Genomic DNA, 26,952 nt, shown 5'->3' with positions numbered 1-26,952 from the left:
AAACAAATAAACTCGCGGATTGAAATCCGACTAGTTTGTAATAACCCTGTATGTGCAATCGTTCGTGATATCGAAGAAGAATACGCATTTTCAATCACTAACAGCAATAACACCAAACTCAGAATCTTGCGAGAAAACTTCATTGGCCATGAATTTGCTACAGTCACAATACATCCTTTTACTTACTTTCGAATAGAATGGTGATCCATACGAGAACCGATTTATCTTTAATAATGTGCAACCACTCAATAGTTTGAATCTTGACTTAAGGGCTAAACGGCATTCGGCCAAATGGCCTAACGTCAAGTAGGACACAAAGACAAACTGCCACTCTACTATTGAGAAACCGATAACTGTCTACACACTGAGTTGTGTTTATAGTATTCGGCAGGTATTCCCGGCAAGCTGTTGCGCTTCGGTACACACTTTAAAGCCGCAATTGTATTTTTTAATTCAATTTCAACTTGCTACATCGATATAAGGATACGGATTTTACATTATTTTGCCAAAACTCACTAGAGCACACACGATTACGGAGGAGTTTTGGCAAAATAATGTTCCTATCCGTAACCTTATATCGATTTACATCTTTCTGTCAATCTATTTACTTAAGGTGAAGGTGGGTTGAGTACCAAAACAAAGCTTTGAAAGTATTGGTACAATACAAACTGTCATATACTGTAGTAGTATTGGTGTCGTATTTATAAAAAAAAAACAAAGAATATTAGTAGGGTGGTTCAAAAAACGACCCAGCTCCACCACGCTTACTCGATTCCGTCCCATGCTCCGAGTGTCCTCCAAAAACCGATTTGAACAAAAACTGGTTGAACACTAGCCGGTTCAAGTTTGTACGAGAAACTAAACTTTTCATTACACTGGCTACAGCGCCTTCCCTCCAAACGCGTGCGAAAAGAGAATCCACATAGCTTAAAGCAACATTCCGGAGACTTCACTGAACGAAAACCGCACCGCAGGAAAGATCCATTGATTATGTAACGCAAAAAATAAGCCTAATTGGTCGGGGTTCAGCCAAAACGCACCAAGCGCCAACGAAAAATTACCGATTTTTCTGCTCAAACTTTCGTTTAGCAGATTCAATTGATCTTAAATCGTATCGGATATCCCTCAACCCCATGACTGAGGATATCCTACTGCAAATGTACGTTTTAATTGATATGAAACTAATTCCGTTGTCCTTTTACGAACAAAATGTCACAAGTCAGTCAAAAAGCCGCTTGGTGCTGTTTGGCTGAACCCCGATCAATTATCATGCTAAAGATTCGCAACCTCGATTAAAATCGACTCCCAACCATTGAATCCATCATTCAATATCCACTGTCTATGGAATTAAAGCTCTTGAATATTTCATCCAGTCATATGGTCTCCCCCCTCGCCAGCGCCCAATGACGGAGTGCCACAATCAAAATAATGTAAAATTCAACCTCGCCATATCAACTGTCATACAAACCTGAAACGACCTGTGCACGGTTCAAACCAACCCAAACCATCGGATGACACCCAAATTATGAATCATAATCGACTGAGCGCGGTGGAGCAAAATCATTTTTTGAACCACCCTATGTATTAGTTTGCTGCTGCCGCTGCCGGTGTTTACATTCGCTCCGCGGTCAGTTTTTAATCGATTTTTCTGGCAAAAATTGCAGTTTATATTAGGTTTTCGGTTCAAACGAGTGACTTATATCAAAAAGTGATGTTTAATTTGCATTCTATCAACATTTCGGGCTACTCATGTGCGGAGAAGTGAGTAAAAACTTGATTTTTCTATGCCCTTTGAGAAGAAGTGAAGTGCAGTGATAAGCCCACCGAATCGCGAACGACTATTAAATTGGCACGAAACTGCTGATTTACGATAAAATTCGAGCCAAAATTCAAAGGAATCTTTGAAGAAACATGTTCATTATCACGGGAAGTGAATAAATATGCTGTGAACAGGTTAGTAATTTGAATATTATACTTTTGTTCGATGCTGTTCGATGCATTCGAATGTTGGTGGGAGAGGAGTGCGGGAGGTGTGGGGTTGACCCGAGCTTCCGGTGCCATATTGACGGCCATCGTGGTACTCCTCCAACTATGTCCTTAAGTGCGTTGAGTGTTGCAATAATAGATTTGATTTGCATAATTTACTTTTCAATCCCGAGCATAAATCTATAAGGGGAGATCCCCCAGTGACGGATATTTAAGCCATTTAACGCAAAACTCTTATACTATCTGATTTATGTTAACTGGCACACCGTAAATTCGAAATATGAAAGTTTATTATTGATGCGAACCATATTTCATCATGTAATTAATGTATTTAAAATATGAATTTTGATGAAAAAAATTACGGTCCATAAAAGTGTAACCTTATAGCGGACACTGTTACGGTAAGTTTAAATATGACCAAATCCCTATCAATAGTAGTTTAAAGTACCTTATCATTCAGAGAAGTAATATGTTGTACTTGCAATGAGCTGTAGCCGCTAAAACGTGTTAGTATAAGTTATTGGGCTCTCCAGATAAATTATATGCATTCAACCTCAAATTCCTACCATTTTCAATGTCATCTTCAATTATCGTTCTACTATTTTTCTTGATACCTCAGCAAAGAGAAACAATTGAATTAGAGTCATTTGAACTGTTCAGCATGCGCGCGGTCCTGAAACTCTCATGCAGGCTCGCTCGTACTCTGTACAGCGAGCGATGTTTTTTGTTAGTGTTGTACAAAATACAATAGTTGTACAAATACAATTTGCTTGACATATCAACACCACTCACATGCCTTTTATTTATATTGTTTAAAATAGATGTTTTTAACTATGGCGACAATTTGTACACCCACCCTATTCTATCAATTTTCTATGTCGTTTTAAGAAATGTCCAACGCTGAGGATCTCTCCCTACACAAAAAATGAATTTCTGCCTGTCTGACCCTTATAGACTTGGTTCAGTAGTAACCTATCGGCGTGAAATTTTGGTGGTGGAGATTCGAAAGATACAATTGAAATACAAATTTCCGCATAACTCGAGAACAAAACAAGCAATAAAGCCAAATTTGGTATGTCAAGGTTTTTGAAGGTAAAATATGTTTCTGAGGTGATTCGAAACCTGTCCCCACTCTGCAAGGGAGGGGTTAGGGGTCATATACAAATGAAACACAGATTTCCGCATAACTCGAGAGCTAATCAAGCAAATGGAACCAAATTTGTCATACGAAAAAAAAAACAGAATTTTGGCTGTTTGCTCTGCGATTACATTTGCCACTTCTGAATAATTTATAGTCTCAATTAATTTTGAGCGAGATAAACTCGGCATGCCTCGTTGGATAAACGTACAAATCGTGCTGAAAATACATCGTTTGGCAACTAGTTACAAAAGCTACTTTTTTCTGTCAATGAATAGAAGAACTCCACAACGTTTTAAGTATTGACGTTCAATTAAATAAGATGCAAATGATGTACAATGCACGATTGTACGATAATTACCCGAAAACCAATTCCCCGAATGCAATTTTCCCGAATCAAGGATGTTACCGATCATTTAGCAATCTGGGCTCGATCATTTAGTAGTTCATCAATAACTCATCCCAGAAGCCGAACATCAAAATGCCCTGCATGGTGGACTCTGAGTGCGAAAGCTCCTCCGCAACTCTGCCCAATGGTTCATCGTCTAAATTCCACCAATAACGGAGTTATAGCGCTAGATGCGGTAACCCAAACTAAATGATTGAAATTTTGTTATCATTTAGTTTAAGCAACCGCAACCAGCGCTCCACCTCCGTCACTAGAGGAAATCAAACAACGAACCACTAGGCAGAGCTGCAGAAAAACCCTCGCACTCGAAGTCCACCACACAACACATTTCAAAATTCAGCCTCTGGGATGAGTCACTAATGAACCACCAATTGATCGCACCAAGACTACCAAATGATCGGCAACATCCTTGTCCCGAATGCAATTTCCCCGAATGTAACAATTCCCCGAATGCAATTTCCCCGAATGTAATAATTCCCCGAATGTAACATTTCCCCGAATGTAACAAATCCCCGAAAATAAAGTATTTTTTTGCAAACACATAATTGTCATCGACCATAAGCGCCCGAACAGAGCAGCGTTCAAAGATTTGTTCTAGAGTGTCTCTTTGGAAATACCGAACATGATCAAATCTTTCGATAGTATTGTATGCCCTTGATCTTCTTTATTGTTAAATTATAAAGATATTAGAATAAAGTGTTTTCCTATTCATTTTTTTTTCTAAAATAGTCGAACAAAGGCTGAATTTCTTTGACGGAGTAGAATCGCGAACAGAAATTCCGATTGAAAGCATCATGGTCAAAATTTGTGAAATCAAACTCCTGTTATATGTAAGGTCCATCCCTTCTTAAGAAGTTACTGCCCGAGCAGCACAAAGTCAGGCAAAAATGGTTGCAGCAACTTGATTGTAATAAAGTCCGGTTACATGTGAGTTGCAGTTACCTACGTGGAACATGTGTGCTGCTGGGGTGTAATCGTGGATATGAATCCTCAAAAAAAAATAATGCGTCTGCCCGGAATAAGGCAATGGTGAATGTGATCCCTTCTTTAAAAATAATGCATCTACTCGGAATAACGCAATGGATTAATTTGATCTCTACTCTGGAAGTAGAGTAATGAGGAAGTGAATGTTATTTCTTCTTTTTATATCTACCTGGTCTAAGGAAACGGTAGTTGTGATCTATTCATTAGAGTTAGGCGTTAGCTTGAAATAAGCCAGAATAGAATGAAATTACCTTTTCAGAAGAAGGAATTTGCCTGCAATAAGGTAATGATAAACGTAGTCTCTTCTTTTGATGTAGACGAGTTTGGCCGGAATAGTTATGATATATGAGATCGCATCTGGCAATAAATATCAATTATATAACCGAAAAAAAAAAATATCGAATTAATCGACGTGTTCAAGAAGGCAATATCCCCTCCATTGTCCTTATACTGCGTAGACGCGATCATTTAAGAAAGGCATTATCTCCTTTCTTCACTTTACTCCAGGCAAACGTCTTCAATTGAAGAAGGGTCCATCTACCCTCATTGTCCTATATCGGGCAATCGTGTTCATTTTAAAAAGGTATTGAAACTCGTCTTCTTCTAAAACCGGGCGAAGCAATTATCAATAAAAAAAACATTATCCCTTTCCTTCGCCTTATACCGGAAAACGCATTGATTTTCTTCCTTTATCTCTATTCTCCTTCCTCATTTTTCCATTCTCTCTTCCTACATCTCACTTCGAATTTCGCCCTCTCTCGCTCCTCACTCACACTTCTCGCATCATATTTTTCACTTCTCACTTCTTACTATGTACTTCCTTCTCATTTCTTACGTTTCACTTCTCACTTCTCATGTCTCACTTCTCACTTTCCACTACTCACAACTCACAACTCACTTTTCACTACTCACTTCGCACTTCTTACTTCTCGCTTCTTACTTCTCGCTTCTCACTTCTCACATCTCACATTTCTCTTCTCATTTCTCACTTCTCATTACCCACTTTTCATTTCTCACTTTTCATTACGTTCTTCTCACTTCTCACTTTTCACTACTCACTTTTATTTCTCACTTCTTACTTCTCATTCGCCCTAATGACGGTTCGGCATAATGGTCTTCGGCCCAATGACCAACAATTTATTTATTTTTTTTACAATTATTAAGCAAATTGTCCCGCGATCCTTACGTTTGTTGCAGCTCAAAATTATGTCAAAAGCCAATTATGCGACTTTATGTAAAACGACGCAGATTTCTTTTTCAGTTTTAGTTTTATATGCACTATGGAAACAATTCGGGGAAATGTTGCATTCGGGGAAATGTTGCATTCGGGGAATTGTTACATTCGGGGAAATGTTACGTTCGGGGAATTGTTATTCGGGGAAATTTCATTCGGGGAAATTGCATTCGGGGAATTGGTTTTCGGGGAATTGTCGTATAATCACAATGCACATAATCCACCCTGCGAAAATCCAATAATATACCCAGGTTTGCAGTAATCGATCCCGTAGTTCTAATTAAGATCACCGACTTATCCATCGTTGAAGTGGACATCGCAAAAAAAACTCAAAGGTGCAGCCCAATCGGGTTGTACGCAAAGGTGACGTAGGACTACGTAGCTATTCGAAATTGATAGTATTTGCCATAATAATTTTCGTCGTTTTATTAACATTGAGCAAACTGCTCGGAGGCCAACTGAATCAAGAAGTCGAATAGTTGTTCCCAGTCGGATGGACTTTGAGTCTCTAACCGTGGAATTAACATGACTCATTGGCCGCTGAAGCCACTCGACTGGCTTTCAGTCGGGGACATCACAATCCTTACTTTGCCACGGACGCTTACATCGCGGGCGAAAACCAAACGTTGCATATAATTATATTTGCGTTTGGTTTCACGCCACTGATTCTGCTTATTTCTCCTTTATTTCGACCATTTTTGAGGATGGTGTCCTAAAAAAAGATCTTCATGCATACAAAAGAAGGTTGAGCCGACAATCCGATATAAACTTTCTTTAAATTGCAAAATTCAACCGTAACTAGCAAACTTGATAGCGCGGCGGAGGGAGATGATGCAATAAATTTGAACGGGTGGAATCACTAACAGCAACCAAGCTACCACGCCGAGCCCGATGCCACCGAAACAGTCCATTTTCGCAATTAACCCTTAAAGGCGCAAGACGATTTTCTTTAAAATCGTCGAAAATATTTTTAACGTAAACAACCATTAAAACCATTAACATTAAACGTATTTTCGGTTTGTTGTTTTAAAACAACATTGCGCATTTAAGGGTTAACTCTTTCTTTCCATAAAATGTTGGTCCTGAGAAGAGCCAATTTTCTTTTCCCAATGCGCCTTCTGTCCAATAACTAACTGCATCCAAACGCTTCACAGCACCTTGCGTTCAAATTGTCCGACCGCCGACCGCCTTCGTGCTGCTGTGTCCGCTTCGCTGCATCGAATCGATATTCCGCCTCCGCCTCCTGTGGAATCCCGATCATAATGGCTCCCGATCATAATGGCTCGCGCGCGCCGAACAGCAGCTTTCTTGTATTTAATAAATTAAACCCGTAAGCCCCGCCCTTTGTGAGCTTATATGGTGTAAATATAATGTGCACTCATAACGATTAATGAAGGGGCGGGGCTAATGGGATTACTTCATTAGATATAAGAAAGCCGCTTTTCCGCGCGCGCGAGCCATTTCGATCGGGTTTCCACAGACAACGGACCGTTCGGAGAATTATGAATTCTAAGAATCCAATGAAACTTCCTCGAAAGATTCTGAATTTGGTTATGAGATGTTACTAAATTAATGATTTCGTGTGTGTTACTTCTACGTGAAGTTAAACGATTTACAATGATATGGAAATGCTAATATCAGCAATGAGAAAACAGAACTGTGCAATAAAAATCCTATTCGACTAAATGCTAATGTCATATTTGAAATTTGGAGACAGTACTCGTCGATAGCAAATCCTTCCGCACGCGATGGCATATGAGCAAGTCAAACCACCTTCCTTTTGCCAGTGGAGATATATCAGCTTCCACACTGATATTCTTCCCTCCCCCTTCATACGGGAGCTTGGCAGAAGGAAGGTCGTGTGATATGTGCCATCACAAATATTGCCCTCCGCTCGCTTTCAAATCGACTTCTATAAAAACATTCTTCATGCCTGCCGTATCCTAACGGAACTATCAATTCTATACTTTCGCCTCTAATTCTATCATGAACATGTACGTCCAAGTTTGGAAGATGATATTAGCATTTCCATATCATTATGAGATGTTGTTTATCTAAGATGCGTATTGTTGCGAGGAATGACAACAGAAATTTGACTCAAGACGAAGTTGTCTGCCCAAGCGACGTTCACTAATGGGTAGTTGCTGTGTGTAGATAGTTTTCACAAAGGTGGCGTCTTCATGGATTTTATACAAAAGAAAGTTGATCCGAAATAAACTTTCTTCAAAGTTCAAAACTCAATCGTAAATAGCGAATTTGATAGCGCGTCGGAGGGAAATGATGTAGAAAATTTTAATGGATGGGAGCACTAACAGCAACCAAGCTACCACGCCAAACCCGATGCCACCGAAACAGTCCATTTTCGCAATTACCTCTTTCTTTTTATAAAATGTTGGTCCTGAGAAGAACCAATTTTCTTTTCCCAATGTTCCTTTCCAACTAACTGACACCACAATTTGTAATCAATTTTCAGCATCGGCACTGGCGGTGCGGGATCGCCACAGTGCTATTTTTATGGTCAATCTTTTCTTCATATGAAATTCTGGTTCGTTGAGGTTGAATGATCTGCAGCAACACATCGAGCACCACCACCAATGCGATGGATTTTCTTTGAAAATGTTATTAGCGTCTCCGTGATGCTGTGTTCTCTCCGCTGAGATCGCTTTGATGCGTCTGCTATGCGTAAAATCTTGTTCAAACTGAGGATTAGATCCAAACCCGCAAGTGATTGATTTTTGATGTCTGTGCTAGTGATGCATGTACGTGATTGGTTAGTTTACCTATTTCTAAACTTTTTATGAATTATCGATAATAAATAGTTAAAAATCAGTATTTTCAAATAAATACAAAGAAGCGTTGACTCATCCTTGATCGAATGGTCCAAAAAAATTGAAAATCCATCGAGAAACGGCTTAGATATTAATGTTTAAAGTCTATCATATTTTCGTGACGGTCCGAGATTTTCGCAATCGTAAAGTGTACCCCAATATAGAAAACACAGACGTAGTCCTACGTCAAAAATCACCCACAGTTAGGGAATCCCTGTTCTAGCGCAGCTAACACTCTGTTAGATAACCGAATTTGCACCTAATGTATGCATGTGCGGCTTCTGCTATTAAGGTTTCGCCTCTTCTAGCAGGTAGGTGCTCGAAATCGATAAAGAGCGTGGTCTCGATTGGACGATCCACGGACGGACGGCGGCACATCTAAAATGGAAACCAAATTGATATCACCTTCAGGATAGATCATTTTTACGGCCATGCTGTGCTGTTGGCTGGTCGGCGTGGACGGGCAAATGATTGCCGATATGTGATTGTATGAATTGAAATCGTTGTTTGGAATACTGATTAGCAGGCAGCAAATAGCGGCTTGGCGGCGGGTGAACACAGAAGGTGAGCCGAGATTTGGGCAAACGAACAAAAAATTTAGCTGTTTTAGGAGATGTTGTTTCTGATACGCTTTTGTTATCGTGTGGGACCTATCATTGTTTTATTTCGTTCGAAACAGCTAAATCTATTGCCCAATTTGAGGATCAAGCCAGTCAAACTGGAATGTTTTATGACTTGCAGTCTATCGTTAAGTTGGACACAAAGATACACTTTACCAAGTGCAACGGCATTAGGGAGGATCAAAATGAGCTAGATGTTTATGCAACAAGTTACAGAAAAACGATAGTTTCTGCACGAGTTGTAATTTAAAAGTCAAATTTTAGAATGACGAAGTAAAATTTTATCATTCGTGATCACTATGATTTACGATTTACAATAGAGTGGGACGCAGTTGTATGGAACAGCGCAAACTTTATCCAATCAAGTGAGATCAAGGAGTCGTCAATTGTGCAAAATATGGGCTCGATGGGTTGCATCTTCGCTTTCCGCATCGCGTTTTTAATTTATATGGAGATCAGTATGGGAAAACGTACTTGTTTACATTTTTGCTCTTAGCGGCTTCAATGTATCGTCAATCATGTGTCAGCATATAGTGTGAAAGATGCCGAAAGACTTTGCCGAAGAAGGTACGTAGCTGGAAGGTCTACAAACAATGTGATTACGCTTCGAAGATTCATATGAAAGAAATCAATAGGGGTATACACTTAACGGCGTAGGTTGCTGCGTATCTGATTATAGAAATGTTTCACACTCAATCACTAGGGACATATTTCAAATCGCCTATGAAACATTTCCATAAACAGATACACAGCAACTTACGCCGTTAACTGAATCCCCCTAATATTTCTGCCAGCACTACCGACAACATATGGTTGTCAGAAGGCAAAACCCATTTTCCTTTTTGTCGGAATTTTTACTTTGTGAAATGATTCCGAATAACTCCCATTAGCTTCAAAGCTCTATAAGATCAATAATTCTAAATAACACTCATTTAAATTATTGGTCCACGAAGTTCGGCAGTGTTGGCAGTATAAACGATTTTTTGCATATGCCTTATTACTTTTTTCGTGCACCTTTCACCAACGCTCCTTCTTCAGCAAAGTTTTCCGGCATCGTTTGAGTTATACTTTTACTCAATTTGTCACTTGGTTTACAATGAACTGAAACCCCTGGAAGTAAAAATGCAAAAATTTACGTTTTCCCATACTAATTTCCATACAAACTTCAAACGCGATGCGGAAAGCGAGGAAGCAACCAATTTGGCTCAAATTCTGCACAGTTCTTTGGGACCCAGAATGATTTGGAAAAAATGACCATGACACCCCACTCTAATATACAATTGATTTTGTCGAACAGTGCAAAATATGATTTTGAAAAATAGTATCAATGTCCGGATCTTCACTAACTAAAGAGAAATACGATTTTAAACAGTTTTCCTTAATAAACTTACAAGAAATTTCGGAAACTGGTTCCGGAGAATTTAAACCTCGTTACTCAACTAAGGGACCAAATATGCAGCTATTGAATTACGTTAATTAAGGCAAATAAAATCCGGTGTAAAGGTTTTTGTTGTTGGTTTTGCATTACAAAACTCGTGCCGTCTAATCCTATGTTAAACACCACGCGCCCTTTGAGGATGCACTGCAATAGCTGTCTTGTCCATATGGCCGACAGCACTGGAACGGAGCTAGTGAGTTATTAGATAACGAATCGTATTGTATTTTGGATTGAATTATATATTTTCTATTCTAGATTGAATTATATAAGTTCTATTCATAATACGAGATATAGTAACTCGGTAAGGTGATGACAACTTACAGCAAACAAACTAAAGCTAAAAATCTACAAGCATTAGATACCTGAACAATCGATAACTTTCTAGATATACATATACAGTAATTCCTAAAAATCCTTATAGTAAACACAAACGGTTATCGGTGAGCTAAGAGTAAATCAATAAATATTGAATTCCAAGCCATAAAGCCATTGTCATTACACCATACGACTTCAATACCTTACGACCCTCACATGTCATTAATGCCAAACCCAGGGAAATAAAAGTAAGTAGCTCAAGACTCAGATTCATGTTGGTTCCGCTCGAGCTGCATGTCAACTATGACAGAGCATCGTGAGCAATCCATTCGGCCGTTATCGAGCGGAAGGTGTCTTGCAGAATCATTTGAGCGACTAAGTCTACATCAACTTTTTTTTCTCTTTATTTAAGTGAAGCAACTAAGAAACGTGCAAGAAACTTGTTTCCAAACGGAACGTCAAGAAGAAGACCTTGAACCATGCTTACGAGCTTGAAGATAACATGTACAATATCTCACTCTTGCATCAGTTGGTAGCCAAGCTTCTGCCCTCGCTAAACCTAGACTGGGTAAGACATCGTCAAGCACTTCTACGGGTCAACCTGGCATCCTACAGCAATTGGACCAACGCGCTAACTGAGACAGCTAGAACGGTTGAGATACCGATCGACTCGAATGGATCGAAGCAAACAATCAACAGATGAACTTAATGATATCCCAGAGATTGGGTATGTGAGCCTATTCTTTCGGAGTTTCTCTGAATTCCGCGCTGATGAAAGGACCTCATCGACTTTGCTCACTGCTGTCAATTTTGTTACAGTTCCGAGCTAATCGAGGAATCACTGAGGACGGGAAATGTTTCACCATGTACGTATCCAGGACACAGATCAACAGTGCCAGCGTTTCTAATGGTGGAATAAAAAAAGAAGTCGTATGTTACGCGATGCAAGTCATGATAATTGAGGCAAGCTACGCTCAATATGTAAATATGTAATAAACATCACCGCAGAGCGAAATTCAATAGAATACCCCGAAGCTAATGAGATTATCCAAAAAAAAAGCATTACGTAGACCATATACGCGTCAGCATTGAAAGTGAAGCGGATGCAATAAGATTAGCGCGGGAAGTCAAGTATGTTCATCAACGCGGTGAGTTTCAGCTTCGCAACTGGATAAATAATTCTCCAAAAGTTTTGGGAGCTCTCAACGAAAAGGCCTCGAAGGAAAAAAAACCTTAATTTGTCATCACAAATTGGCACCGAGAAAGTTCTGAGCATGTGTTAGTGTACTGCATCCGACACTTTTACCTACAAAGTCGGATGGAATCGTTACGAACGCCTTCTTCTAGAGGGCCTCAGATCTCCATCAAAACGAGAGGTTCTGCGGATGCTCATGTCGATATTCTAACCTCTTGGTTAAATATCCCCCTTCCTTATGTACTTGAAAGCTCTTTTGCAAGAAGTAGAAGGTAGAAGTAGAAGGTGTTCAGGCGGGTAGTGGGGTGATAAGATACCTACCCGCTAGGCGTTTGTAAAATGTAAACAGCTGGAAACGTCTGATCAACGTTGACTCATTTTGCGAACAACTGTTGACGAAAATTGCGTATGGGAATGATTACAACGGGACTCCTAACAGTTTATGAACTGATTCTGGTTGAAGCGTACCCTAAAATCCGCACAACACGATGACTACCCAGAAGAGATATCCAATCTGGAAAACCACAACAGAACAGAAGCTTGTTTCAACCTGAGATGAGATAAGACATCTCACTGTCCCTTTTTGAAACCATTTGCCTGTCAGAAAAGACCAATTCGGCACCAACATTTCAAAAGGGTGAAACTGCTTTTGTAAACAAGAGCTTCTCACGTCTCTGGTGGGCTTATTTGTGCTCACCCACGCAATCCAGCACCATTAAATGAAAGAAGAGGATTCGATGCTTCCATCAATGGTGTTGGATTGCGTGGGTGGGCTCAAATTAACCCACCAGCGACGTGAGAAGCTTTTGTTTACAAAAGCTGTTACGCCCTTTTGAAATGTTGGTGCCGAATTTTTATTGGGCGATTTGACAGACGCCGACGAGCAAAGCGTTGCTTTATTTTGCGGGTGAACGGATGAACAAACTTTTTCATTGCCAATTGGAACGCGAAATGGATTTAAAAAAATATTTTCATCATATATACACGAAGCAATTGAGGAATACAGTTCAAGTTCAACTGTTCAGCATTAGGTAATTATTGATATAAACTATTTCGTCTTGTTAATTTTTAGTTGGTGAAAAAAGGATGGTCACACTGGAACTGCCCGTCGCGTGTTTCGAGCATAAATTATGAGAAGGCATTCAGCTCCGAGTTGTCTTATCTCATCTCAGGTTTCAACTATCACCATGTGTTGGTGAAACCGATCACCATAGCAACACTGACGATTGTCAGTTAACCGATAAGATTCAACTGACAGCAGACAGACGTACATGACACTAATGCAAAACAATAACACTGATTGTAAGCAGTATTTACACGTGACAAAATTGATACCTTTCTAACTCTAACATAATTAATTAATAAATATTATTATTCGACCTAGTTACTATACTGCCGTTCTACGCATGCTTGTACCAAATTCAAAAAACGGCAAATGAGAAAATGGCATTTGAAATTGAACAATAATTTTCATTACTGATGTATAACCAGAACGAAATTTAAGATTTTTACATCACAGAACCATTCAGAAGACTTAATTTCATTGAAATCATTCTTTTTTTTTCACCCACAAATAGAATTTGCGACAACGATCATGAAAATAGTTTGGCGGGACAGTTATGCCGAGAAATAGAGCACTTGTTTTGTGGTTTCTACGCATATCAGCCCCGTTCAGTGCATGATTTCGTGAATGACTACTGCGATTGACATATGTCTCCACATGCTTTATCTATGGAAGTGAACCATCCACGTGGTTAAAGTGATTATGTCGCTTAGAATGAGTATTGTACAAATTTCCCTCATTGAACCGGTGGAACAGGCTAAGACTCGAACATCTAAACAGAAAATGCTATTTGAATGTGTGTTGCTCCATAAAATAACAGAATCCGCCATAATGATGAACCGCGAGACAATTATGCGTAGAAATTAAGCAATGGGACAATTGATGTTGATGTTGTTTTCAATGATTTTCCGAACCAAGTTCGAAATCTGTTAGAGTTTTCTAAAAGTATACGTCAAAATAGACTGCTCTATGGTGAAAAGTCAAAATCCACGAAAACTAACATGGGACAACTATGCGTAGAAGGGCAGTATACATTGTACACAATTGAACTCATAAAATTTGCAATAATAACATGAAAATGACCGTTAATCTAGGGCTGCGAGTAGAAATAGTTGTTGGTCAGTTTATCACGGGCAGTGAAATACAAAGAGGACTTGAATTTGTAAGTAGTCGTAGTCGTACACATCACCTGTTCATAACACTGAATTATATTGAATAACAGCTAATAGCACACTCCAAATAAACCTGAGTTGCTGAATAGAGAGTCCGAAAACTGTGATTAGAGCTGGCCTCAACACCATGGATGAGTGCCAATGGGCTGCAGGGACTATGTTCAAAGGCTTGACGATTCCTCCCCTGACCATCTGCGAGTTGTGGGGCTTGCCTAGGAGGTGGTGGGGTTTGACAGTGGGCTTTGTTGAACTCCTATAAAAAGCTGCATGTATCCGCAAGTAGGTCCCACCAAAGCGAGCGTGGGCCGCTCAAAGCGCACAAGCCCAGACCTCACACGACGGTCCCCCGACGAGACAGGAGCTATGAGCAGGCCCGATAAGCCGCCTGGAAAACCAATACTTACCAGCAATATAAGAGATAATACGACTCGATATAAGTTGGAATACGCGAATACGAGAATACGCGCAGCATTTACACGCAGCAAAACTCGATTTTCCGGATGAAAAAGCGCCAGCAGGAAGATCGAGACCGTAAAGAGACGGAAGAACTGTACCGCGCTAATAACGCACGAAAGTTCTATGAGAAGTTGAGCCGTTCACGTAAGGGCCACGTGTCACAGCCCGATATGTTTAAAGACATAAACGGGAACCTTCTTACAAACGAGCGTGAGGTGATCCAAAGGTGGCGGCAGCACTACGAAGAGCACCTGAATGGCGATATGGCAGACAACGGTGGCGGTATGGTAATGACCCTAGGAGCACGCGCGCAGGACATGCGACTTCCGGCTCCGAATCTCCAGGAAATCCAGGAGGAGATCGGTCGGCTGAAAAACAACAAAGCCCCTGGAGTTGACCAACTACCAGGAGAGCTGTTTAAACACGGTGGTGAGGTACTGGCTAGAGCGCTGCACTGGGTGATTACCAAGGTTTGGGAGGATGAGGTTCTGCCGCAGGAGTGGATGGAAGGTGTCGTGTGTCCGATCTACAAAAAAGGGCGATAAACTGGATTGTAGCAACTACCGCGCAATCACATTGCTGAACGCCGCCTACAAGGAACTTTCCCAAATTTTATGCCGCCGACTAACACCAATTGCAAGAGAGTTCGTGGGGCAGTACCAGGCGGGATTTATGGGTGAACGCTCTACCACAGACCAGGTGTTCGTCATATGTCAGGTATTGCAGAAATGCCGCGAATACAACGTGCCCACACATCATCTATTTATCGACTTCAAAGTCGCATATGATACAATCGATCGTGACCAGCTATGGCAGCAAATGCACGAAAACGGATTTCCGGATAAACTGATACGGTTGATCAGTTTGGATCGGGTGATGTGCATAGTTCGAGTTTCAGGGACATTCTCGAGTCCCTTCGAAATGCGCAGAGGGTAACGGAAAGGTGATGGTCTTTCGGGTCTGCTATTCAACATCGCTTTGGAGGGAGTAATACGTAGGGCACGGATTGCCACGAGTGGTATGATTTTCGCGAAGTGATTTATTATGCCTGTGTCGCGCTTCTTATGTGTTTATGACCGTGAAAATGTGACAAAATGAATTATGGTCGTGAAAATGTGACAAATAACTGGGGTTTGGTGAATTTTACAAATAACTTTGGGTCTTTGGGTAATTTTACAAATAAATTTGGGTCTTTGGGTCTTTTTACAAATAAATTTGGGTCTTTGGGTCTTTTGGGTAATTTTACAAATAAATTAGGGTATCTGCACAGTTATTTAGTTTCGCCGACGACATTGATATCGTGGCACGTAACTTTGAGAGGATGGAGGAAGCCTTTATCAGACTGAAAAGCGAAGCTAAACGGATTGGACTAGTCATCAACACGTCGAAGACGAAGTACATGGTCAAGAGAGGTCAATGTAAGCAACCCACCACGAGTTTCTATCGGTGGGGACGAAATCGAGGTGGTTGACGAATTCGTGTACTTGGGCTCACTGGTGACCGCCGATAACGATACCAGCAGAGAAATTCGGAGACGCATCATGGCAGGAAATCATACGTACTTTGGACTCCGCAAAACGCTCCGATCGAATAGAGTTCGCCGCCATACCAAACTGACTATCTACAAAACGCTTATTAGACCGGTAGTTCTCTACGGACACGAGACCTGGACGATGCTCGTGGAGGACCAACGCGCACTAGGAGTTTTCGTAAGGAAAGTGCTGCGTACCATCTATGGCTGGGTGCAGATGGCGGACGGTACGTTGAGGAGGCGAATGAACCACAAGTTGCATGAGCTGTTGGGAGAACTATCCATCGTTCACACCGCGAAAATCGGAAGACTGCGGTGGGCCGGGCACGTAGCCAGAATGTCGGACAGTAATCCGGTGAAAATGGTTCTCGATAATGATCTGACGAGCACAAGAAGGCGAGTTGCACAGCGGGCAAGATGGATCGATCAGGTGGAGGACGATTTGCGGACCCTCCGAAGACTGCGTGGTTGGCGAAGTGCAGCCATGGACCGAGCTGAATGGGAAGACTTTTATGTATTGCACAGGTCACTCCGGCCTTAGTCTGGTAATAAATAAATGAAAACGTCTCGAAAAAATGATTTTGATTTTTTGTTTATATAAGTGTGATCCACCCTATTGCAGAGTCAAGACTAGCGTATATCACTCAATTAATAAATGAATCTCTTCCCTTCCTTCAACAGACAGGATTTTATTCCTGTGGAGCACCAAGGAGTTCGCCAGCGCCAAGAACCGGCGATCGTTTCGAATCAACGTGGAGTACGACTATGCCGTTCGAGTTCGCTGGAGTCCCGATGGACGGGCACTGGTTGCGTACAAGTACAGCGAGGGTTGCATCGAAGTTTACAAGGTGGACAAATCCGACGGTTGGTTCCTAAATCCGACCAAGGGTAGTACTTTCCCGCGAGCCCACATGGAAGATATCGTTGGCTTCGGCATTGCACCGGACGGAAAGTACCTCATGACCTGCTCTAACAAAACCGATCTGACCGTTTGGGACGTACGAGGTAACGTGTTGGAGAAGATCGATACTTTTCTGATGACAACCTACAATGCAAAAATTTCTCCTTGCGGGAAATTCATCGGGGCATGCGGCTTCACGAGTGATGTTCCCTTGTGGGAGGTGAAGTTCAGTAGATCGGGAGAGTTCCAATCGATTCAGAAGGCGTTTGACCTGTCCGGACATAAATCGGGAATCTACGACTTTGCTTTTGATCAGGATAGCTCAAAGACTGTTACCGTATGTAAGGATGGAACTTGGAAGATTTACAATACGAATAGTAAGTTTTATTTCATATTAATTGGTTTGTTTATACTTGTAACCGTATACTTTACAGTTGAGTATCACAAGGGGGAGATGCCTCGATGTCTTGTAACTGGAACCTATGAACCAACTAGTGCTGCCGCCCTCGTTGCAATTAGCCCTTCAGGGGAAGTTGTTGCCATAGCTACCGGAAACTCAATCCAGTTCTTCAATGCCATGTCCGGAGTATCTGAAGGTTTCATCGAAACTATGTGTTCAGGTGATTAGTTATGCTCATATATTGAAGTACAAAGTTTCAGGAGGACCAAAACTTATCGCCACATTGTCCTGATCTTACTCCATCTTATTTCTTCACAGGTCAAATAACTGCACTTCAGTTCGATTCGATGGGAAAATATTTGCTGGTTTGCGCTGACCGCTACATTCGCATCTTCCATAACATTCCTGGATACAAAGTGGCCTTAGAAAGTGCTGTGAAGAAGCTGAAGCAACCGAAGATGTCCGCCGCCATGCGAGAGCGCATTGAATTGCAGATTAACGAAAATGAAGCGTTTTTGAAAAAGTTTGAGTAGATTTGTTTGTGCATAACACCATGAAGGACGAATAATATTGATTTCTTCATTGGAGACTGATGGGAACTATTCAAATCCTTATGAACAACTATTACCTACACTGGAGATAACTGGGAAATTTTACGTCTTTGTAGGATTATTTATGATAGTTTTCAATTACATATACAATAACTGCCATAATGTGAAAATAAATCTATGTTAAGTGAATGTTCAAAAACTAGTACCGGAAATAATAAATTTAATGGCTTGCAAAACTAAGTTTTCCTGTTAATTAAGTTACTCGTTAAAATGGATAGACAATCATGTAATCTTGTTATTAACCCTCCGGAACTCGCATACTCTTGCACTACTCACCCAGCCCCGCTGTTCTTGTAAACGACAAGCGTGCTTTTTTAATACGGTACAAATCCTGGAAGGTTATTATAAACCATTTCATGGCTCATTTATACGCGCCAAAATCAATCAATCGATTAATCTTACAAAAAGCGATTGATTAGTAATGATAGTTTTATGCTTCATTTGAGTGTTCATGACTAAAGTGGCAATATCAATATGCCCGTGATTAATCATTGATTCACATGCAGAATGCATCTATTTTGCAAACTAGTGTTAATAATGCCAAAAGAGATATTCAACAAATGAATAAGGTCTCTAGGTTGAATTTCAATAAGCATTTTTATTTATTATCAGACTAAGGCCGAAGTGGCCTGTGCGGTATATAAGAGTCTTATCCATTCGGCTCAGGAACTTCTCCAAGAATTATTTCAGGACTTCTTGTGGGAATTCCTCCGGAAGTGCTTGTGCGAGTACCTCCGGGAGCTCCTCCAGGAGTTTTACCGAGAGTTCCTCCGGGAATCCCTCCAGGAACTTCACAGGGAATTCCTGGATTCAAGGTGAGCCAGCATTGGACTGAAAACTTCCCAAATAAAGATAATAATAATATTTGAGGTTATGGCATTTAGTCTTTCTATGCTCAAAAACGGGTTTTACGTTTTTATCCGACGTTTCGGTTACATATATTGTACCTTTATCAAGGAGTTAACTAAGTCCGGTTTTATTGTTACATTGTCTTAGCATTTCCTGATAAAATGGGACTTAGTTAACTTAGCGACTTAGAATTCCTCTGATAATTTCTACGGGAATTTCTCCGGAAATTACTCTGGGAATTCCTCTTCTGAGGTGTATCTCCCGGAGGAGTTCCCGAAGGAACTCCCGGAGGAGCTCCCGTAAGAACTCTCGAAAGACTTTCAAGAGGAACTCCTAGAAGAATTCCTAGAGGACCTCTCGGAGGAACTCCCACAGAAACTATCGGAAGAACTTCAGGAGGAATTTCAATTTAAATTTCTGAAGAAAGCCTAAATGATTTCCTGAAAAAAGCCTAAATGAGTTCCTGGCAGAGCTACTGGTGGAATTCCCAAAGGAGCTCTCGGAGGAATTCTCGTAGGAACTTCCGGAGGAATTTCTGAAGAAACTCCCGGGAGAATTTTCAAAGGAACCCCTGCAGGTAATGCCAGTGAAACTATCAGAAGAATCCTCGGAAAATATCATGGAAAATTCATCTTATAGACAAATCTCGTCTAGCTGAAACCACAGAGAAACAGACGTCTCACTCAACATATGTTCCATCGTACACCTTTTTAACGGTTTATTTAACTTTTTGTAGGTGGTCAATCGGCCACCGAAGGCGCTTTCATCGATTTTGCTTGTGTTTGACGTTTGCACACTACCGCCATCTGGTTGCCGCTTGGCCACTCACCGGGATTTTAGCATTGGGGGACAATGTTTTCGTGACGATGATTTTGATTGCATTTTGTTCTAAGTGAGATGTCTGTTTCTCTGTGCTGAAACCTTTGAAGGGGTATATAGCTGGACCTTCGTCATCGTCAGAGGACATCCCGGAGAATTCCCTGAGGAGCTCCCAGAGAAATTCTCGGAGGAGCTTCTGGGTGAATTTCTATATAAATTCCTGAAGAAAACTAAATGAATTCCAGAAAGAAAGCCTGAATGAATTCCCAGAGGAAATTCTGGAGAATTTTCCGGAAGAATTTTCAGAGGAACCCCCGTAGGAACTGCCGATAGAACTACTGGAATAATTCTCGGAGGAAATCCTGGAGGAACTCTTGAAGGAACTGCCGGTGGAACTCCTGGAAGAATTCCCGGAGGAGTTTTTGGAGAAACTCCTGGAGGATCTCCCAGTGGAAATCTTGATGTTTTCACCGGAATTCTTTCAGGATTACTTTGGGAATTAATCTAGGAATTCCTCCGAAAATTTCATTTTCGGTATAATTTCTGTATAAATGTTCGGTTGTATTCCAGGAGAAATTCTTTGAAATTTTCACAAGAAATTATTTAAAACTTTCAGGGAAAATTTTATGGAATTTATACAAGAAATTCGAAGATTTCTTGTGAAATTCTCAGGAATGTTTACTGGCAGTTCTGCGGAATTTCCACGGAATATTCTTAGGAACTTCACGGTGCAATTTTTCAGAATTTTTTATGAGAAACAGCATGAAGAATTATCGGAAGAATTCCCTGCAGAACTTATAAAGAAGCTCGTGGAGGATTTCTTGGAGTGTATACTGGTGAAATTTTTGGATTAATTCCCGGCGAAATTAATGGTGAAATTCCTGAAGACATTGCCGAAGAAGTTGCTGGAGGCATTCTTAAAGAATTCCTGTTAGAACTTCGGATAGAATGACTGGAGCAATTGTCGAAGGAATTCCTGGAGGAAGCTTGCATATTGTTTTTTTCTGCCTATTTGATAATAAATATTATTTCAGAGCGGATTTGTTTAGAAATTCAAATGTTTAATAAACGCACAACGCGAACGTTGCATTGTGGGCATGAATGCGTCACGTTTATTAGCGTTGCGTTCTAGTACAAAACGCTGACTTCAACACCCAGCGCAACGTGCTATTGTGATCCAGCCTTTACTGTTGGTTGTGGATTTCGTTTCAAAGTTTTTGGAACTTAGAAGGAAATAGTGCCAAGCACTAATATCCATATGTTTACATAAAAACACTATAAAACTACGAATTAGAAGACCCAAAAAGTTGCCCATCAACCCCCCCCCTCCCCTGCTCGAAATCGTGGCTACGCCCTTTCGATGTTGAATAGCAGACACGAAATACCATCACCTTGCCTTAACCCTCTGCGCGTCTCGAAGGGACTTGAGAATGCCCCTGAAACTAGAATAGAACTACGCACATCACCCTATCCATCGTCGCTTTGATCAACCGTGTCAGTTTATCCGGAAATCAATCCTTGCTTGGACGGAATACTTTTTCTGGAAATGCGAATTGCATTTTTTCTTTCATTGATTCTCCTAGCCGGATGTTTCTTGAAAACATCGGTTTTTTGGAATGGCGGGAATATCTTGCTGCAACTAGGATCTAAAGAATCAGTGAAGACAGGTTGCTTCGGGATTTTAAAAAATCCCCCATTACCTTTCGATTTTTGGAAAGCTTTTATGGATGACTTTTGTTCTCTTACGGCGTGATCCCAGAGAAGACGGTTGCTTCCTCTTTTCGGGCATGTGTACCTCCGAAGAATCATCCATATCAGCTTCGTCGGAGTCAAATTCATCAATGGCGATGGAATCGTAGTAATCACTTACATGAACGGCAGCTGAAATAGCAGCCGTAGCGGTGGTTGTGGCGGATGTGTCTTGCGACTTAACCATTTCCGCATACGACTCCTTGGAGCGCTGTACCAATGCACAATGGTCCCAGAGTCGAATCTAGCAAGACAAAAATGTTTGCACCAAAACTATTAGTTTCAGATATATAGTGTCTTTGGGAAAAAAATTCCATATTATTTGACGAATTTTTTCCATGTAGTGAAATTAGGGTGGTACCTATATTTCAGAAGTTCATAATATCAACTTTTTAATTTTTCGATAAAGACTTGTGCAATGTTCCACAAAGTTGTAGAGCAATTAATTTTGAGCAACTTTGCCGAAGAAACCATTTTTCTATCACTTATGGTTCACAAGTTATGAACTTTTTAATAAATACGTTAGGGCGGTCCCTAAAAATCGGTATTCTTCACATAACTTTTTATACATTCATTTCTCGCATAAATTTTGTTCCGAGCACTTTTAGGACTTTTGAAGACGCACATTTTTGTTAAAGAACCATGGATCTATCTCTTACAACAAAAAAGTTATTCGAGTTTTTGTATGAAAAACATGTTTTTTTCATATGCGTATATTTCAAAATGGAGCAAACCGATTTGCAATCTATTGGTTCTATTCGAAAGCTCACACTTTTCTGCGTTTATGGTGGGAAAACTGAGAGAGCGTTTTTTGTTTAAAGCGTTTCATTTCATTTTGAAAAAAATATGTTTTAATCGTAAAACGACTATAATTTGATAAATAAACGAGATAGGTCCATGGGTCTTCAACAAAAAGATGTGTCTTTAGAAGTTCTAAATGTGGTCCATACAAAATATCCCTCAAAAATCAATACATAAAAATATATTGAAAAAAAAAGTTTCGTAAGGAAACAAACGTTAGATCGATCAAAGTAGGCTGAACTAGAGAGCGCATTTTCTCGATTCACCGGTTCATTCATACTGAATGTTGACATACGCGTTGAGACTGCCATGTCTTTTGTGTGCCATGCTAAACATCAAACAGAAAATCAGGCTACTATGCATATTAATGGTAGTAGCTTGGTTTTCTGTTGGATATGTAGCGTTTAAAGTACGTCACTTTTGAAGTATAGCCTTTGTTACACGCCTATCTTGTTTTGATTAGATTTTTTTCGGTATCGCCAGTGGGAGAAAGCGATGACCAGTATGGTTAGCTACTGAAATGTTTTTATTACTATTACGTTAAAATCAAATCTTCACATTTGGCCGCCACGTGGTGCATCCTAGCGGTGAATGCTTGGATAGCACGTGCTATTTGTACTGCGGAGATTTTTTACGTCTATGAGAGCTTGGGAAAATTATCACGAAAGTTGTAATTTTTGTTGCAAGGCACAATAACGTCAAAAAAATCATACGCTCTGTCGACCAGCCTACTTTGATCTAATTAACGTTTATTTCCTTACGAAAATCGTTTTTTTATAAATATATTTTTATGTATTGATTTTTGAGGGATACTTTGTATGGACCACATTTAGAATTTCTAAAGGCACATCTTTTTGTTGAAGACCCATGGACCTATCTCGTTTATTTATCAAGTTATAGCCGTTTTTCGATTAAAAACATATTATTTTCAAAATGAAATAAAACGCTTTAAACAAAAAACGCTCTCTCAGTTTTCCCACCATAAACGCAGAAAAGTGTGAGCTTTCGAATAGAACCAATAGATTGAAAATCGGTGTGCTCCATTTTGAAATATACGCATATAAAAAAAAACATGTTTTTCATACAAAAACTCGAATAACTTTTTTGTTATAAGAGATAGATCCATGGTTTTTTAACAAAAATTGTGCGTCTTCAAAAGTCCTAAAAGTGCTCGGAACAAAGTTTATGCGAGAAATGAATGTATAAAAAGTTATGTGAAGAATACCGATTTTAAGGGACCGCCCTAACGTATTTATTGAAAAAGCTCATAACTTGTTAGCCATAAGTGATAGAAAAATGGTTTCTTCGGCAAAGTTGCTCAAAATTAGTTGCTCTACAACTTTGTGGAACATTGCACAAGTCTTTACCAAAAAAATAAAAAGTTGATATTATGAACTTCTGAAATATAGGTACCACCCTAATTTCACTACATGGAAAAAAATCGTCAAAAAATATGAATTTTTTTCCCAAAGACACTATATATCTAAAACTAATAATTTTGGCGCAAACATTTTTGTCTCGCTAGATTCGACTCTGGGACCATTGTGCAATGAGCGCTTCACTTTTTGTACACCGGGCATTCTTGCAAACCATGGGAGGATCCATCCATGCGCACTTTGTAACTTATTGTTGGCAGGACTCCTCCCTATGTCTTTAAAAACATTTGCCACAACGGGGCTTGTTGTCGCGAAACTCGGCAGTGTGCCCCAACGCACAATGGGGAAATCCGATTTCAAAGGTGGAAAAAATTGATAACTTTTTTCACGAACAACTTACAGAAGAGATTAAGAGCTTATTCGAAAGGGAATTTTGCAAAGAATTCAGTGAGTGCTGTTTCATGGACGTGGAACGCTTCTGTATGTAGTTATTGAGCTCGTTTTGCCCTAATGCCTCATATATTGCGAGTTTCCAAACTATTTGTCATTTTATCTTTAAGACATTGTTCTAAAATTGTGTTTATCTCTTCACTGTGGATCCACAGATGGCCACTGAATATATTTTGTTGGTAAAAGTTGGAAATTTAAGGGATTTTGGGGTCAAATAAGCATCAAAGTGCATTTTATGTGCAATTTTCATGTATTCTGTAAAAACTAGTAATATTTACAGATAAGTGTTGATATTATTGTCTCAAAGTGTTGAACAGATGTTGACGAATGTTTGCCAAACAAAAATCAATGGAATAAATCGTTTCACAAATGTTTTATTTGGTTATTTATTGATTAAAAACGATTTTAAAAACTTTTGAATAGCACCGATGCCAAACATTTCCAAACCATACCCGATAGCACAACTAGACAAGAATAGTCATATGTTATGAGTCTTGATGTGATCATAGATAGGAGGTGATGGGAGATACTCTTTTTTCTTACCTTTTTGCCCAAATTCCCCTATGAAATAATATAGCTCAATGATTCTGAGCAAGAAAATGATGTAGGAATGTTAATTTAATTGATATTTTCCAATGATATAATGAAAATAACAAATAATCATATAATTCATTAGAAATATTGAATTATAGGGGGTTTAGGGGTCATACAGCTCATTTAATGTAACTTTTTATACAAAATAGGATAACTTTTCTCACGAGCGATTCACAGATAAGGTTAAGGGCTTATTCGAAAGCAAATTTTCCAAGAAATTCAGTGAGTGATGTTTTATAGACATGAGACACTTCTGTGTGTAGTTATTGAGCTGGTTTTGCCCCAATGTCCCATACATCAATATTTTTGTACTTTTATCTTTTAAAAATTACACTGAAATTCTGTTTTCCTCTTCATTGTAGATCCATACATATCACTATACATATTTTGTTGGAAAAAATTGGAAATTTAAGGGATTTTGGGGTCAAATAATCATCAAACTGCATCTATGTGAATTTTTCATGTATTCTGTAAAAAATAATAATAACCAAGAAATAATTTACGCTATATTACGTCGAATGATCATTTAGGGTTTATATACGATGATTTAGAAACTTGTAAGCATTGATGTATCTCTACATATGGTCAATTTTGGCGAAATCTACAGCCTATTATTCATTATTCAGATATTTATGATTATTCGGATATTTATAGATAATAGTTGATATTATTGTCATAATTTTTTAACAGAAATTGATACCATAAAAAAAAACAAATATCCATATATTACATCAAAAATGGATTTTTAAGGCATTCTGGGACAATTAAGTGAAAAACTTCATTAATTATGTATTTTAAAAAAATGGTTCTGAGCCCTGAACACTTGGATTTTTCAATGCAATCTACGAATATTTGTTATTTTTATAGTATCATTGACAAATTATAATTGAATCAATGTTACTCCATCATTTCTTAACCCAGAATCATTGAGCTATATTATTTCATAAGGAGAATTTTGGTAAAACATCATGAGAAAAGAATATTTCCTATCTATTCCTATTATTCTTATCTAGTTGTGCAAACGGGTATGATTTGGGAATGATTGGCATCGGCACTTTTCAGAAGCATTTAAAATCGGGTTTTACTCAAAAAAAAATCACAAAACAAAACATTTGCGAAATGATTTACTTCATTAGTAATTGTTTCGCAAACATTCAAACATCAATGTCTGTAGAACATTTTGGGAGAATAATAATATTTTTATTAATTTTTACAGAATACATGAAAAATTCACGTAAAGTGCAATTTAATAATTATTTGACCTCAAAATCCCTTAAATTTCCAGCTTTTACCGACAAAGCATGTATAGTGCTTTTCTATGGATATAGAATGTAGAGGAGAACACATCTTTAGTACAATACTTGGAAGATAAAAGCACGAAAAATATGATAAACTGTGATGTATGGGACATTAGGGCAAAACGAGTTTAATAACTACATACAGAAGTGTCTCACGTCTATAAAACATCTCCTTGAATTTCTTGGAAAACTCCCTTTCGAATAAGCCCTTAATATTCTATGCGCGTCGTCCGTGAAAAATGTTATCCTATTTTGAATAAAAAAAAATACATTAAATGAGCTGTATGACCCCTAAATCCCCTATAATTCAATATTTTTAATGAATTATATGATTATTTGTTATTTTCATTATATCATTGGAAAATATCAATTAAATTAACATTCCTACATCATTTTCTTGCTCAGAATCATTGAGCTATATTATTTCATAGGGGAATTTGGGCAAAAAGGTAAGAAAAAAGAGTATCTCCCATCACCTCCTATCTATGATCACATCAAGACTCATAACATATGACTATTCTTGTCTAGTTGTGCTATCGGGTATGGTTTGGAAATGTTTGGCATCGGTGCTATTCAAAAGTTTTTAAAAATCGTTTTTTACTCAATAAATAACCAAATAAAACATTTGTGAAACGATTTATTCCATTGATTTTTGTTTGGCAAACATTCGTCAACATCTGTTCAACACTTTGAGACAATAATATCAACACTTATCTGTAAATATTACTAGGTTTT

The 26,952-nt window shown here is 39.2% G+C and overlaps 1 protein-coding gene across 1 annotated transcript; it reads left to right on the top strand.

The window, feature by feature from the left end:
* Positions 1–8,841: 8,841 nt before the first annotated feature.
* On the top strand, positions 8,842–18,203 carry LOC134206721 (transducin beta-like protein 2). Its single transcript, XM_062682447.1, has 4 exons — positions 8,842–8,890; positions 17,051–17,647; positions 17,705–17,890; positions 17,989–18,203. The coding sequence occupies exons 1-4, from the start codon at positions 8,842–8,844 to the stop codon at positions 18,201–18,203; spliced, it is 1,047 nt and encodes a 348-aa protein (XP_062538431.1).
* The last annotated feature ends 8,749 nt before the right edge of the window (positions 18,204–26,952 follow it).

The sequence above is a fragment of the Armigeres subalbatus genome, chromosome 1 (genome assembly GCF_024139115.2).
Source record: "Armigeres subalbatus isolate Guangzhou_Male chromosome 1, GZ_Asu_2, whole genome shotgun sequence".
NCBI lineage: Eukaryota > Metazoa > Arthropoda > Insecta > Diptera > Culicidae > Armigeres > Armigeres subalbatus.
Note: the sequence above shows the minus strand (reverse complement) of the source record. Positions and strands in the feature narration are given on the sequence as shown.

Bases quoted from the DNA above. Each gene is read 5' to 3' on its own strand.
- LOC134206721 (XM_062682447.1), top strand. From the start codon at position 8,842: ATGTATGCATGTGCGGCTTCTGCTATTAAGGTTTCGCCTCTTCTAGCA. The intron at 8,891-17,050 runs GTAGGTGCTCGA...TTCCTTCAACAG, and splicing joins GGTTTCGCCTCTTCTAGCAG to ACAGGATTTTATTCCTGTGG. The intron at 17,891-17,988 runs GTGATTAGTTAT...ATTTCTTCACAG, and splicing joins CATCGAAACTATGTGTTCAG to GTCAAATAACTGCACTTCAG.